Source organism: Mesoplodon bidens, assembly GCF_964165515.1.
Source record: "Mesoplodon bidens genome assembly, chromosome: 6".
In the NCBI taxonomy this organism is placed as follows: Eukaryota; Metazoa; Chordata; class Mammalia; order Artiodactyla; family Ziphiidae; genus Mesoplodon; species Mesoplodon bidens.
Genome location: NC_138162.1, coordinates 36,941,037 through 36,958,166, shown reverse-complemented (window position 1 = coordinate 36,958,166; position 17,130 = coordinate 36,941,037). Strand labels below are relative to the sequence as shown.

The following is a 17,130-nucleotide window of genomic DNA, read 5'->3' as shown; positions in this document are numbered from 1 at the left end:
CTGTAAATATTCCAGTGTCTTCTGGTAGTCAGAGTTGCAGAGAAGAAATTTCATGTCAATTTTATAATTCCAGGTTTGTCTCCCTCTATGCAACTGATTTTTCTTTGAAAGGTACATATATATTGAATGTTTAGACTATAAATACTTTCCCCATTAATTTGCTGTAAAAAGTCCAGAGATTTTGTATATATTTCATTTACTCTTCAGTTAGCAAAAAAAAAAAAAAAAAAAGAAACTATATTTGCATTATTATCTACTCAGGAGTTAATGATCTGAAGATACATACTAAAAGGTACCAGAAAATCTTAATATGCAAAATAACCCTGAGATGGATTATTTCATTGACCAAGGAATTCTCTATAGTATAAATAATCTCATAATTGGAATATTTTCTATACATGCATGTTTATAAATTTTATTAAACTCAGGGATCTCTATTTTCCTTACTTCTGAACAATCTTATTTTAAATACCTGCAACTGGATTATTTGATGGGGTTAGTGTTTTCTCTTCTCCCATATGACTGGACTCTATCATTACTAAATATTTATTTCTAGAAGGTGAATTATGGTGTAGAAGTCATGGGTCATAACAAGTGCTGTGCTACTTCCCATTGCAGAGATCGACTGTGGCCGCCCTCCGGAAGTGCAGCACGCGGTCCTGGTGGGGAATCACAGCTCCAGCCTGGGCGGTATGGCTCACTATGTCTGTCAAGAGGGCTTTGAGAGCCCTGGAGGAAAGATCACTTCTGTTTGCACAGAGAAAGGGATCTGGAGAACAAGTACTTTGTCATGCACAGGTATAGACTCCATTCTGTGGGTCTCCTGTCTCGTGGAAGCAAACAGCAGAACCTAAAACCTTCGATTGCTTACCCTGTATACTGCCCTGGCTGTGCCATTTACCTGGGCAGGTACCTGGCTTTAGGTTTGTCAGCTAAACCCTGAAGATTCAGAGGGTGGATTGGGAAAATAAGTTGGATAGGAAATTTTATGCATCTAATCTTTTGAAACCCACCTTAAATCACAGTGATTCCTCTCTCTTCTGCTTGGTTGCCAGAGATATTTTTCGCCATGAACCATTTTCTCAGGGGGGAATACTTAAAAGTCCTAATTAAGCACATGTTGACAGCTTTTCAGAGAGAAGGTGGTATAATGTATATCGAGGTTTTTAATGTTTATTTTTAATTGTGGTAAAATATGAACAACATAAAATCTACCATCTTAACGATTTTTTCAGTGTTAAGTATATTCACGTTGCACAACCAATCTCCAGAACTTTTTCATGTTGAAAAACTGAAACTCTATACGGGTTAAACAGTAACTCCCTACTTCCCCCTTCCCACAGCTTCTGGTACCACCATTCTGCTTTCTGTTTCTATGAGTTTGACTAATTGACCTCATGTAAGCAGAATCATGTAGTATTTATCCTTCTGTGACTGGTTTATTTCACTTAACATAATGTACTACAGGTTCATTCATGTTGCTGCCAATGGTGGGATTTCCTTCTTTTTTTCTGGCTAAATAGTATTTTGTAGTATGTATATAAACATTATGCTTATCAATTCATCCATTGATGGATGAATTGTGTTGCTTCCACCTTTTGGTTATTGTGAATAATGCTGCTGTGAGCACGGGTATACAAATATCTCTTTGAGACCTTGCTTTCAATTCTTTTGGATATATACCCCCAAATGAAATTACCGGTGAGAAGGAGTTTTGATACTTCAGTACATATTCTAGCAGTGCCATGTGTTAGCTGTGTGTCATTAGGTAAGGCATTATTCTCTCAGAGCCTCAGTTTCCTCATCTATAAAGGGGAGAAAATAAAACCTGCTTTTCCTACCTCAAATAGTTATTGAGAGGAAATCAAATGAGATAATCTATGGGGAGCATTTTGAAGTTTAAACCACTGTGCACATGTTAGGTCTTTTACTGAAATTATTAACCTTGCTCGAAAAGGATCTTCTCACAAGTCAGAAGTGTAGACTTCCACATGCTTTATTTCACACCTCGGCCTCCAAGAAATAAGATGGGAAAAGGCAATGGTTCTTAGGTTTGTGGTGGTTGGCCGTGGGTGTGACAGATGGTTGTCACCTGGTCTTGAATGGCTCTGGGAATTTATTTCAAGCTGTTAACTTGCTTGGCTCTGAAGACAGATCTCTGAAGAGTGAAGTCTCTAGGTAGCTTTGGTCTAGGTCTCTGGCTTGATTTTGTAGCAGAATTACGGAAGAATGTCTTAGGTGTTGCCAATCAAAGTTTTCCATAGGAAAGTCTAACCAGAGCAAATACCACATGCGGACTGCTGGTGATTATTTGTCCACAGAGGAATGGTTCATGACCATCTTGGGGTTAGGAATTTGATGAAATCTCTCAATTTGTTCAGTAGATGTTTATTTAGCATACACTATGTGTGAGGTACTTTGCTGGACACTGCCTTCTTGGAATTTACAGGGCAATAGGGTAAATAGACTTTTCTCCAAAGAAATGCACATACGGATATACATATAATATTTTACAAAATCATGGACCTCTGAAGCCCTTGGGTAAAGCATCTCTGGAGTAGATGAAGAACTTAGCTCTGCTCCTGAGGCCCTGCCTGTGCCGTGCATTTCCCACATTCAGTTAATCTCCACCACAACTGCAGCAGGCTGTAGGCTAGAGATTGCAGTCATAGTAACAAGGAGGGGCAGACACGGATGAGAACCCAGAGATCGAGTTCGGCCTTCTCTTAGGTCCCATTGACTTGCCGAACTTGCACAGAGAAGCAAGGGCAAACCTGTAAGTAACGCCAAGGACTCCAGAGTCCCAGTCTTCATACTTGGGGACATTGAGAAGAGCTAATGCCGTTTTGAACCAGACTGATAGTCATTCCAAACTATTATTGCACCTCCAGCAGCACCTCTAAGAGTTATTTGGAGGAAGTGAGGCAGCTGCCTCGTGGGTTGCTGAATTCAACATCTGGGGAGGTGGTCTTGGCCCAGAGCTACCTATGGAATCCCTTGGTCAGAGAGCTGGGCCTAGCTTCTGGACCCTCAGCCATTTTCTTCATTGTTCAAGCTGCTGTGCCTCCACCATTCAGAATTCAGTGGGGGTACCAGGATTAGTCACTCCATGAAAAACCAGTGGATCTGCATGTGGCATAGTAAGCTATTAATTAGCTGATGCTTATAGAGCACTTTGAAGAACAAACATGTTATGTAACTGCTAATTATAATTACCAACCTCAGCCTGCCACCGTTCACAAAGTCTGTGGCTCCAGCTGCAGCTGTTTCCATGGGTTTATGCAAGCTTTGATTTAAGGAGAGAAAAGGCTTTCTCCCTGAGGGCTGTGATCTTTCTGAGAGGAGGCCTCTATGCCCTCCATCAAGATTGACAGCTAAATTCAATTTCCGCAGATAAAGGGGGCGATTTACATGCTGATTAATTCATGGCACAGTGCACATGATCGCTGGGTAGGTAGGTACGAGAGGCTTCTGGAACTGTAGTGAGAGATGCCGATTACCATGGCTCTTGCTCAGCTGCCCTCCCTTCCTTCTTTTTCCTGTTTTTCACCAATTTCTTCACACCTCCCCTTCTGTCCCAAATCTCTCTGTGTATTTTGTATTTACCTCCTTCAATGTTCACTTTTGGGTTTTTTCCCCATCTTCTTTTACATTTCTGCCTAACCTGTGAATGCCTTGTACCCCTGTCCTTTGTTTTCATTCTGTTTACCCATCTTTTTATGCATGAGTGTTTCATTCTAAATAGAATAATTTATCTTCACTTTACGTGAGTTGTTGTTAGTTAAAAATATTTTTGGAGTCCCTATTTCTTTGGATTAATAGGACAGATCTGTGTGTATGTGTATATATATATATACACACACACACACACACACACACATATATATTTAATTTTATTGAAGTATAGTTGATTTACAATGTTGTGTTAATTCTGCTGTACAGCAAAGTGATTCAGTTAGATCTGTATATGTTTTTAATGGAGTGTGAACTCTGGCAAGGTGGTGGGACTTTTTTTTTTTTTTTTTTTCAAGGCCAGTTTAGACTGGAAACTCCAGAGAGCTGAGAATTAGGCAATTACTTTAGTGTCTGGAAAAACCCCAGGTAGAAGCTTGATGTTCAGTGAGTCGGTTTACCTCAAGATCAAAGGGACTGATTCATTCTTGATAAGACTGTCCCTGGCTTTCATTCTGCACAGGTCATTTGGCTTTTTACGTTTAGAATCTGAGTTAATAATGATGAAGTTGACGCTCACTCACTCCAGGCTCTCTAAAGAGCAACATCTCTATGGAAACACAGACTGGCTGCTGGGATCCTTTCTGGGCCCCTCACCCGACTCAGGGACCGAATCCAAATGCCTCCAGGCCTCCTGTTAGCTCCTGCCCCTTCTGTTTTGTTGTTGATCCTCCTCTTCAGCCCAGTGAGTGCTCACTTGCAGCTAGACAGATTTCAGATAGAAGAGAAAGGTCAGCTGGAATAAATGGGCACATTTATGCAAATAGCCACATGGCTGGGATTTGTTTGAATCTGTGCATACTGTTTAGACCGTCAAGCATTATAGCTACCATTGATTGTGCGCCCACTTAAACACCCACGGCTCTGCTAGGAGCCTTGATGCTTGATTTCATTTTGTCCTCAGAAAAACCCTGTGAAGTATTGATATTTTCATTTCATAGATGAGTAATCTGAGACTCAAAAAAGTTACACAACTTTCACAGAGTCTTTCAATGACTAGTAAATGGCAGAGACAGAATTTGAACTCAGGCCTTTAAACCTGGAAAGCCCACGATCTGTCTCCTGCCACTTTCCTAAGCTTGAATTATTTGTAGACCACCCTGACAATGTTTGCCAGAACAAAAGTATTTTTTAATTTAATAAGTTTCTTAAAACAACTTACGTTTAAAACTTAAATTTTTAATTTAAATTTATTGATCAAGGACACAGTAATATATGTGATATCATGAGTTTGATGAACACCTGGGTTTTTTCAAATATACACAAAAATCAATACAAAGCAAACATATAAAAATGTATTCATGTGCCACCAAAAAATCATCCTAAAGTGTATAACGCATTTTAGGAAAGCACTACTTTAAGCCATGCTGCTTCTACCTATTTTATGTGACCCTAATGACTTAAAAAGGAGAAAGGAAGCATAGCAAAACTCTTATAGCCAAACATGCATTTATTCAAAGTTGTCACCTTGGGAAGCCATACCCTCATTTCAGTGATGCTGCTATTATCAAAGTGTGTTGGTTTTGTAATCTATTTGGGAATTGCCTTTGGAGGTAGTTTATGAGTCATATTAGAAGACTGGTCATATCACTTTTGAAATCAGTTACTAGAAATGACATTGAGCTTGACATTCTGTTAAGGTCTCTTGAATTTATTCTGTAGGACCTTTTACTGTTTTCAAAAGTAGAGAAAATGGATATAAAATTGGAAACCAAGAGCGTGCACTAGACTAGGCCCTGCCCACAATGGGACTTCTGAGAGAGTAGTCTGTGCTCACTGTCTCTGTCCCCTCCCACCCTGTTCTCTTCTGAGCTTCCTGAAGGAGAATCAGGCATCCAACACCCCACTTCACTGCCGCTCTCTCTCAAGGTCACTAAAGACCACCTGTCAAATTCTTGTTCTAGGGTCAGTCCTTCTTCCTCTTAACCTTTCCACAACATTTAGCATTGTTGATTATCTATCCATACATTTATCCATCTATTCAACCAGTCTACCAAATGATAAATATTTTAAAAATATCTATGTCCAACCAACTGTATTAGTTTCTGGGGATGGAGAGATAGATAGATCTTGTCTTCGCTGTCATAGAGCTTACATTCAGGAGAGATAGACATTAAATAACTAATTACAAAATTATTTAATTACAAACATGATGAGTACCACAGAGAAATACTGGATGCTAATAGAATACTAAAATACAAAACTTGATATATGTACATTTATACACACACACACGCACGCACCCATGCACCACATGCAGAATCTAAAGCAAAGCAAAGGTACTTTATAACCCACGGAGGCTTTGGTCCCCGAAGTCCAATGCAGAGTTCAGTTGGATGCTGTGGGGGCCTACTTTGTTTAGGCCAGAGAAGCCTAAACGTCCTACAACAGGACAAGGCAGAGACCTACTCTGCCTGCCTCTGTCCAAAGTCAGACCTCAGATCTGATCATGGCACCACGTGCCCTCCACTGGGGAAGAAAGAGCCATATGAGAGAAGAGCAAGAGGTCGAGCCCCCAGTGCTTATGTTCTGCTCCAGGCCCTTCTTGGGTGGGAGTGAGGAGGTTGGGGGGATTGGTGGGAAGGAAGGGAGAGAACGTTCGAGGAAGCAGACACTCCTTCAGATCTTCTCTTTCCTTGACTCTCGAGGCATCACACTCTCCCAGCCAACCTCCGACCTCCTTCTGCATTCCTCTTTCTCCTCTAGTTTCCCCTTTGGTTTCCATGTGTCCCAGTGCCCTGCTATCATGCCACCTGCTCTCTATGTCCTACCTGGGCGTGTCACCTGCACCCAGGGCTTCAACTACCATCTACCCATTGATGACCTTCAAGACTGTTTTTTTCACCCAGGTAGATTAACTCAGACTTAGCACGTTCTAAACACAATTCGTTCGTCTCTTTCTCACAAACCCAGTCTGCTTCCTCCTATATTTCTTATGAGTACAGTAGAAGGCGATCTATTCAGACTCTCAGGCTCAGAGACTGGCAGTCAGCCTAGACTCCTTATCTCGCCTCCTACTGCTTTCCTTCAGAATTGCTCACGGTTTTACATACAGTGCCCTGATTTCATCTTTTCACCTTTTTGCTGAATAACTACTTCAGTGCAAAGGCTCTGGGCTTTGGAGTCTGGCAGGTCTAGCTTTGAATCCTGACTTCACTGCTTACTAGCTGTGTGACCTTTGGCAGGTTACTTAACTTCTCTAAGCCTCAGGCCTGTAAAATGGACACGATAATGTCAAATTCATGGTGTTATTTTGAAGATTAGATGAATGATACATTTAAAGTACTGTACATGCTATCTGGCCCATAGTAACAACTCAATAAATGTTCACTCATTATTGATTTTATGATTGCCTCCTATGACTGCTGGGAAAATGTGATCAAATCTATAAAGACCTATGTATCACTGTTGGATGTATTGTAATCACTGAGTAAAGGGTATCACATTCTTTCCTTGTGACCTCCAGTGTTGCCTTCAAAATACACCAGAGTTATCTTTCTAAAAAAAGAAGTCCCCATCATCTTCCTGCTTTTAGCTCTCCAAGGCTTGTCGGAGTAAGTCTGCGCTTAGTCTAGTGAGCAGGTCTTCCCAAGCCTGATCCCTTCCTCTCTCTGCAACCTCACTTCCCCTCTTTCCTCCTCCCCAGCACGTTACACGTCTCTGTCGCCACTCTGAATCTGCCACACCCTTTACACTTGCAGGCATTGGACCTGCTGTTCTGTCTTCTGTCTTCCTCACTCTTCAGCCATTCAGCCTTGAAGGTCATGCCCCCCACGAAGCCGGCTTCCCCAGGTCTTCCAGTGAGAGTTGGTGGCTTCTTTCTCTATACCCTGTGGTACTTGTGTGCAACTTTGTTCTGATATTTATCAAGTTGTAATTTTTCTGCTTCTATGTTTGCTCCCTCCGCTAGAAGCCAGGACTTCTGATCATCGTCACAGCCCAGTGCCTGGCATGGGAGGATGCTTGGCATTCGATAATCATTCAGTTCAGGGTCACTGGTGAATAAAGTGCCCTGGAGTCAGTTCCAAAGAGAACTTCCAGAAATGTTTTCAGTTTTCGGTACTATTAGCATTAGGGCGTAGCCTCCCAAGTCATCTCTTTTAAAGGGGCAGCATGGATATGGATGTTTAATAGCTGATGCATTTATAACGAAGTCTTTCCAGCTGATTCGTAGACACCTGGAGGGAAAAGCAACCGGACTTTGTTATACTACTCCTTGGGATGAAATAGCTGACATCCCTATAATCAGATCTGGGTCCCTCTGTGCAGAGAGCATGGCACAGCCTGGAGGCAGATAGCATTTTTGAGATGTTATTTGCAGTTGTCATAGTGAATGAGCAAAAAGGAAGAACAAGAAAGGAAACTTTCATGTTTCCTTTCTAATCTCTGCTTGGGTGGCAAAGAGGTCCCAAGTGGGAAGGAAATGTGCTTTACTGGCAACTCAGAGAGAAGGTGGGGGGTGGGATGTTTCCTTTTCCTTCTGGACCAGGGGGTGAGTATCAGAGGGATGTGGGAATGAGCAGAGGAGTCTAGAACTCTAGGGCTTTGAAGGTCAGTGGAGAGGGAAAGGGCCAGGAATATTTGGGGCTTGTTCAAGCTGATAAAAGACTGGTGCCAACATCATCATTATGCTACCCAAGGAGGTGAGTGGATAGGTCTTTGCATCTATCAGGATACCCATGTCCACAACTGGAGTATTTCTTTTATTTCAAATTATCTGTGCTCCAGGGAGAAACACTGATGTAGAGACCCAGGGGTGCTTTAGACAGCCATTGGTGATCCTCAGGTGTCTCTCCAGAAGTTTGCCTGTTTTCCTCTCTCTGCCTCCATTTATTCCCACTTATAGTCAGCTGACCTGGGCTTACCCAAGACCAGGTAATGTGTGACATAGAATCTCGGCAATGCTGCTGAAGGGATGATTTAGTAAAGATATAAAATCTTCCATAGGCAAAGAGAGCAGTAGACTAGGGTCTGTCTAAAGATAGTATTGGTTCTGAGTAGAGGAGGAATTAGTCAACCCTACAGGTGCCTGAGGTGCAGGCTCCCTTTCCCACTTGGAGGCTGAGAAGAGATTTACTAGAAGGGAAGGATGGGAGCTGAGATGAAGAGAGGCGTCTTCTGGGGCGGAGACTTATCTCTCTCAGCCTTCTTGATGGGAGCCTTACCCTGGGTTTCCCAGAAAGCAGGGCCTGAGGCAGAGGGTTCTATTTTTTTCACAGTAGGGCATATGCTATCCCAGGAGGCAGGAGTGAGGGCCAAGGTGAGGAGAGCAGGGAAGGAGGCAGAGCCAGCGTGAGGACGCCTTGTTGCAGTGGCCTCACCGAGTGCAAGTATCGCTCCATCGGTGCGACAGCGCCCTGAGAGGTGTCTGTAGGTCTGCCCTTCAAGGGGAAGAAAGATAAGGGGCAGACTTATCTAGTACCTCCTGTCCCCCAGGAGGTGTTAATGCCCCCCACTTCCAGGTTGCATGCGCTAGGGTGTGCAGCAGGGAAGCCCCAGCATGGGAGACAATGCACGGTCATGGTATCAAAGCCCACACAGGGCTGGAACAAGGAACAGGAGAAGCTGAGAGGTTCTAGAACATCCACAAGGGATGTCTGATTCAATGGGGAAGCTTGAATTTGGGCTGAGGAACATTCCTGTGTGGTGAGGTGATGATTCCCTTCTCCAGAGGTGATGGTTTGGTAACTTCTACCCGCAGGGAGTTTTATTCCTTTTGATGTTGGTGTGAGTGAAATTTTTTTTTTTAATTTCCTTTTTGGATTGTTCCTTGCTAGTGGACAGAAATGCAATTGATTTTTGTACATTGACCTTGTATCCTGCAACCTGGCTGAACTCCTTTCTTAGCTTTGTGTGTGTTTGTGTGTGTGTGTGTTTGTGTGTGTGTGTGTGTGTGTACGTGAATTCCTTAGGATTCTTTATAGACAAGAGTATGTCAACTGCAAGTAAAAATAGTTTTACTTATCTGCAGGGAATTTATTAAATGGATAAAAAGCTAGATCCTTGCCCCCTTCCCATCTGGACAACTTCCTAGGTGGTTTACTAGGTTCATTGGAAACTGTGTTACCTCAGGAACCGAGGCTCTAATACTGGTTCCCACATTGCCAAATATATTACATGAAATACACACAGAATATATAAAAAAAAGCAGAACAACTTGAAGAAATTAGTGGCTTCCTAATAAGTCAGGATTAAATAGCTTCAGTTAAAGGAGCCCTGGAAGTATCCAGGGACCTTGTGGAGCATTTATTTAGTTTACCCTAACGGGTTACTCCTGAGGAATGGTCCCATGTGGTGATGCGTGTCATTTCCCTCTTGGGAACAGCAGTGACCTGGAAATAACGCTCTGGATGGGATGAGGAAGCCGGAAGCTGATCTCACCTGTGCAGCTGCAGGGAAGATTCAGGGCTCAACTCTGGGCCGCTTCCTATCCCACAGGAGTGGAACACCAGTGGCATCCAGTGGCCTGTCAGACCAATCACAGGTTGGAATTCTCACCCACACTTAAGCAGGAATCTTTCCTTTTCCTCCAAATCAGGTAATGGGCCAAGCTCACTCATGGTGAAGTTAAATTGGGTGATTGGCCTGGGGTAGCTTGAATTGCTGATTCGGCTTCTGAATCAGAGCATGAATGGTGATCATCAGAGAGACCAGCTGGGCAGATAAACTAAGTCATGCCCTCTAATGTGGTGGCCATTAGGGTTTTTCCAAAGCCCATCAATGCATTTTGTGAGTGGACTCTCTCTTTTTCTATTTTAGAAATAATTATAGAAATTAATGACGTGTCAGTGTTTAATAACACTTGTGTGAGGTGGCAAATAAACCCAAGAAGAATAAACTCCAAGATCGTATATGTGGTAAGTAAAGTGAGCTCCTTTTTCCTGCTAGGGCAGAAATGGTTACCATGGGAATAAGAGTAGGAGGGTCTTGCTTCCGGAAGTGCTTCTCAATCTAATAGCTTTCCAATCCCATAGTCCTTTAAAAAAGTGAACAGAATTTTTAAGATATCTGGATTATTTTATTTTACATGTTGTGTTTAGTATATTTGTCATCCTCCAGCGTGTATGTGTGTGGGATGTATTTATATTTGGCATCGTCATTATCGCTTGTTTGCAAGCTCTTGTATTTCACTCCCCCAGAACAAGCCTAGAAGCATCTGCTGCCTCGGTGACAGTTGGCAGTGAGCGGGTCTCAGGTTGTGTTGCCTCCATTGATCGCTGGTCATTTGAGTGCAGGATAGCACTCCCTGGAGATACTCCTCATTTTATGTCACTTCTCAGCATTTATGGATTACTGGGCTGATCAGATTTCATCATCAGATACCTGATAGCAGAGGTTTGCCCTATTTATCTCCCCTGGGGTGAGCAGTGCAGTATTAAAGGGAGTAGTAAGAGAGTAGTTTCCAGCACCACAAAAATCTCTCTTGTTTGTTTTAACTGGAGTCACGGTGGGTTCTCTTGTCTTTTCCCCTCACAAAGATATACATAAAAGGACGACGGTTGGACCCCATGGAAACAGTTCATGAGGAGACAGTTAATTTGACCACAGACAACAGGACCCCGGAAGTGTGCCTAGATCTGTACCAGGGCACCAACTACACCATGCACATTTCTACTGCCTCTCCCAGACGCTCTGTGCCAGCCATCATTGGGTTCCAGACAGCTGGTAGGTGGAGGTGAAGTCTCATTTCTTCCTAGAAAATGCTAAGCACAGGATGTGGGGAAATGTGCTTCAGAACCTACTGGTCAGGAGAGTTCATGGTTGCTTTCTGAGATTTGTAGCCGGGGGATTAATTGCTCTAGGGCTCAGAACCAGAGCGGGTCTGGTAGGAGAGATTCCTATCCTATGGTGCCAGGCTGAATGGTCACTGATGTATTGATTCTCAGCTGCGTCCTCTGGTTGACGTGGAAGGTAATAAGGCATTTAAAAGAGGAAAACAGTAGGTGATGATGCAGTCCATTTCAGTTATCCAAGGCAATAGAGGGTAGCCACATGGCTTATCTTTGGTAGGAAACTCAAAAGTCATTCACTCTTGCCTATGGGAAAGGTGGAGCCAGGGATGCTGACCCAGGAGCTGTGCTCCAGGATGGGAACTGACCCTAGGACTGATTGGGGTTGGGGAACTGAGCTGAGAGTGGGCAGGTGGAGAGGGGGAGGCAGCCCTAGGATGCAGGATGGTAGATGTGGGGTGAAAAGAGGAGTGGACAAGAAGGAGCTTCAAGAAGTCATAATAAGCCCCAAGGCACATAGTTATCACATGGATTTTTATATCATCATGACAATTACAGTAAGTTTTTTTTTTTCATAATTCTGGTTGTGAGGTGTCAGGACTAATTAAACTCCTAATAAGCAAACCTTGAAAAGCCACTGGTGTCATTTATTATTTTGGATGAGTTGAGGTAGTTCTCAACTCGCTATTTGATGTCCTAATTAAGAAAACTCAACCTTTAGGTGTTGCTGCCACTAGGAACTGGGAAGTAACATGGATGTGGCAGAAATAATTGAAGCCTGCCAGTCTTAACAATATCAAGCCAACTGTGAAATTATACAAAATAGGTCTCAGGGTACTTGTATATAAATAAAACAAAATGATTTATTTCTAAGTAAATACTAGGTAGGGAAAGATATTGTCAGATTAATATAGTAACTAGAGAAAGTTGTTCAAAGTTAAAAATAAACTACTGTGGATTTATTAGGAATATGTCTTCTTTAAAAGAGTATCCCAGGACTCCGAACTCATCTGTCTCTGTTCAGTCAGAATGACAGCTTACTGTTCAGTGTCAGCTGTTTTTACTAATATCCCCTTCAACCTCTTCAAGTTAATTTCCACTGAGAAAAGCATGGCCTTTTGGGTCAGACATACCTGGATTTGCATCTTAACTCTGCTGCTTAAGAGTTGGGTGACCATGGCTGAGTTTTTTAATGTCGCCAGACCTCCTTCCTCTGTCTGAAATGTTAAGTGGAATTGGATTAAATTTGCAAATTAATCTAGTGAGGATTGGGATTTATATTGAATTATTCCAACTGGGAACAAGGTATGTTTCTACATTTACTCCATATCTACTCAAATTTTGTCTTTGCTGTTTCCTTATGCACTCTTGTGAAGGTCTGTCATTCCCTCCTCTATATCCTGCACATTTAGCCATCTGATTTCATTATTAGCATTATGCTAGTTCTCTTTAAATGAATTGGGAAGTTTTCCATATTTTTTATACCTTGGAAAAGTTTATACCACTTTAGAATTATCCCCTTCCCTTAAAGTTGGACACGTTGCTCTTAATATTATTTAAGTTTCACCCCTTTGGGAGATGATTCTTTGATAACTTTGTCAGTTTCTTCTATGCTTTTGGGGGTCTGTTTATGTTTCTTACATTTTCTTGAGTCAATTTTTATAATTTGTAGTTTCCTAAGAAACGTCCATTTAGCTGTGATTTTAAATATATTGGCAGATATATTGGCAGAATGTCACATGGAATATTTGTTTACAACTCCTCTGGGGTTACAGATTATATAACGCCAGGTTATTTCGATTTGTAGTTTTGTGTTTCTCTCTTTTTAACACTTGATCTGCTTCGCTTGGGTTGTCTGTTTTATTACTGTTGTTTTCCCCCAAAGAGTAATCTCTTGGGTTTTTTCATTGTTTTTCTTTCTCTGGCTTATTAATTTCTCCCCTTATATTTTTTTTTATTATTTCCTTCTCCCTGATTCTCTTAACTTCGTTATATTGTTCTATTACTAAATTCTTGAGTTGAATGCATAGTTCAACTTATTTCCATTATTTTCTGTTTGATAATAAAAGCCTTCAGTGCTTCTTTCTCCCTTCTGGATTTGAGCTTTGGCAGAATTCTTTAGGCATTTATACATGTTCTCTTTATCTTTACTTTCAAGACATGGTATAATTGCTATTCTGATTTTCCCTTGATCGAATAATTATTTATGAGGGTGTTAATATATGTTCTCTTTATTTTTACTTTCGAAGCATTATATACTTGCTATTTTTTATTTATATATTTATTTATTTTTTTGGCTTCATTGGGTCTTTGTTGCTGCATGTGTACTTTCTCTAGTTGTGGCCAGCAGGGGCTACTCTTTGTTGCAGTGCCTAGGCTTCTCATTGCGGTGGCTTCTCTTGCTGTGGAGCATGGGCTCTAGGCGCATGGGCTTCAGTAGTTGTGGCACACAGGGGCTTAGTTGCTCTGCAGCATGTGGGATCTTCCTGGACCAGGGCTTGAACCTGTGTCCACTGCATTGGCAGGCAGATTCTTAACCACTGCACCACCAGGGAAGTCCCTACTTGCTAGCTTGATTTCCTCATTGATTGAAGGATTAATTACGTGTGTTATCAAGTGGTAGGTTTAAAATATTTTTAACATTTACACTTTGTTGTTGATTTCTAGGTTTTTTTTTACATTTTAGTGTTCTTTGTGGGGAATTTATCAACATTTTCTTGGGGCTTACTATTTGGCAAAGTTTTGTGATAATAGGTAGAGTGTTTGCTTGTAAGGTAGGATCTAGTCTTAAATCAGCTCTAGTAGTAAGGTTTTTCAGGACTTCTGTTTTTGTTGTTGTTACTGTTCTTTGCTTACTTGGATTGCCATTCTTCTTAGTTTCTCTTAGAAATTCTAATTGTTTTGTTTCACACATTTTGATGTTATGATATTTATGTTCGTGATTGATATCTTAACTGTAGATTCTAACTTCCACTATTAAGAAGTGGCTCACTTTAGCCTATTTAATTTTTTTTTTGCCCCGATTTTCTTGATTTCTTTGTGCTCTGTTTGCATGATATGCCTTGGCCCCACTTTTGTTCTTCTTAAAAGCTATCTGGATAACATTGCTATAGAGGTACTCTAGGAGACAGCATATGTTGCAAACCTTTTTGAGAAAAATAGTAGTTAAGCAATTTACATTAGTGTTGTTTGTGATATGGTTTTCCTTTCTTCTGTCATCTTAATTTTTTCTCTTTTTTATGCTATGTTGTTATGTCCATTGTTTTCTCTTTTTGGTACACGGATTTTCTTTTTTCAGTGATTCAGACAGTATAGATTTTGCTTTTATTCTATATTACACATTAAAAAACAAAAATAAAAAAATCCTATTTGAATGTGTATTTCTCTTATTGCCTGTGTTGACTGAAATAATGTTAACTTCTCCCCCCGTAAGATAAGGAAGTTAGCATTCTTTACTTCCTTTTATTCCTTCCCCTTTTGCTTCCCTTATGTTATTGGTTTAATACAGCATTTTATTGCCAGATTCTTATTTTTAATTATTTTTAACATGTACTACATTTTTAAAGGATTCATTTTTATATTAATTTATAGCAATATTCATAACAATTATTTAAATAGGTATGTGTTTTAATAGTTTCAGTGTTTACTACCAGTCCTTTCATACCAACGCATCTCTGTCTTTCTCTGTATTTTTATTTCTCTCTCTGCACAGTGATTTCTATCTTCTTACTGAGGAATGGGATACTTTCTGAGCCCAGGATTATCTGAGAATATCCTTTTGTTGTCTTCACAAGTGAATAGGAACTTGATTGAAGATAAAATTCTTGGGCCAAAATCTTTGTTGTCAGAATTCTGGTGGCATTTCACATTGGCTTTGGGAATTTAAAGTTTTGAAAGAGGAATTTGAAGGTGTGATTTAAAAAAAAAATCCTATGTAGACAATCTGATTTTTCAGCCTGGATATCATAGAAGCTTTCTTTATGTGTGAAGTTCAAGACTTTAATCATTTACTCATGCACATGGTAAATGTTTATTGACCACTTACTATGTGTTTGACATTGTTCTAGGCATCAGGAATTCAATAGTGAATGAGACAGGAGTCCTTTCTTTCATGAAATTTCAGTCATGGGTTATATACATGTTAATGTTTTTCACAAAGTTTTCCTAGTACCCTGTGAGATTTTGGATCTTCAAATTTCAATCTGTCTACACATTAGGAATATTTTCTTTCATTAAATCTCTGATTATTGTTTTTGTTTGTTTGTTTTAGCTCTTCAAATACTCCTATGTGGAATTCCTTGTCTGTCTGCATTGGTCTTCTATTTTCTCTTTTTTTATATCCGTGCCTTTTTCCTTTGCCTTCTGTGAGTACTTAGCAAGTTTGTTCTCTATATGCATATATGCATATATGCATTGACATTTCTTTTTTTAAAAGATTAATTAATTAGTTAATTAATTTTTGGTTGCGTTGGGTCCTCATTGCTTCACACAGGCTTCCTCTAGTTGCGGCGAGTGGGAGCTACTCTTTGTTGCGGTGCCTGGGCTTCTCATTGCGGTGGCTTCTCTTGTTGCAGAGCATGGGCTCTAGGTGCGTGGGCTTCAGTAGTTGTGGCACACAGGCTCAGTAGTTGTGGCTCGCGGTCTCTAGAGCTCAGGCTTGTGTAGTTGTGGTACACAGGGGCTTAGTTGCTCCATGGCATGTGGGATCTTCCCGGACCAGGGCTTGAACCTTTGTCCCCTGCATTGGCAGGCGGATTCTTAACCACTGCGCCACCAGGGAAGTCCCTGCACTGACATTTCTGATGCACTTTAAATTCTGTTGTTGCACTTTCATTTCTTTTTGTTTTTTGTCTCTTCTAGTTCCCTTTTTATTTCTGCCTCTCTCAACCAGCTTCCTCTCTGCTATCACATTCTCTTACATCTCATCCTTAATCTGTTTGAATCATCTTTAAAATTTTTTTACTGAAAGTACAGAACAGATGTTGCTGAATTTTACCATTATTTTGCTCACTATTTTTTTCAGCAGTGTTCATTCTTTGCCTTCTAGGCGCGATCTCCCTCTTTTTCTTTGTAAAATCATTTCATGGGCTTCCCCCCTTCTATATTATTTATCCTTGGAAGATAAAAGTTTTATTTAGGTTTGATATTTCCCTCATAATAAAATGGATGGCATTCCCTTTGATCTTACTTTTTATTGGATAATATTGGTATGCTTATCTCAGATCTCATCTTGAAAGATTTACTGCTGGTTGATGATCCAGTATCCTTTGGAGAGCAGCTGTGAGAAAACCTACTGCCCCGAGTTTTATTTCTGAGCACTTTGCTGTCTTGAGTGGTGAAGCTGTAGCTCTTGGGCCAGCTCAGCATTGCCTGGCTTCATTATGGTGCTATAGCCTACAGAGGCAGGAGGGAGCCAAGTCTCTCCTTTTGCCAACCCAGGCTGTCTGTCAGGTGGAACCTCCAGGTCCCTAGGCCTCCCCTTAGAAGTCCTTCCCTGTTACTGATCTCCATTGTGCTAAGGAAAGGCTATTATTATTAGAAGTAGAAATAGTGATAACAGAGTATATAACCCTGGGTGCCTATCAGAATTGCCTGGTGAAGTAAAAAAAAAAAAAAAAAAAAAACCCACAGGTGTCCAAGCTTTACTTTAGATCTGCCATGTCTGAGT

General features: G+C 41.0%; 1 protein-coding gene across 2 annotated transcripts in view; it reads left to right on the top strand.

The window, feature by feature from the left end:
* SUSD1 (sushi domain containing 1) overlaps positions 1 to 17,130 on the top strand; it is a 113,746-nt gene that overhangs the window by 37,968 nt on the left and 58,648 nt on the right. For both annotated transcript variants that reach the window (XM_081237166.1, XM_081237165.1), the window contains exons 6-8: positions 619 to 798; positions 10,492 to 10,589; positions 11,211 to 11,397. In XM_081237166.1, coding sequence (XP_081093292.1) covers positions 619 to 798; positions 10,492 to 10,589; positions 11,211 to 11,397 — 465 coding nt within the window. The remainder of the gene's footprint in view (positions 1 to 618; positions 799 to 10,491; positions 10,590 to 11,210; positions 11,398 to 17,130) is intronic.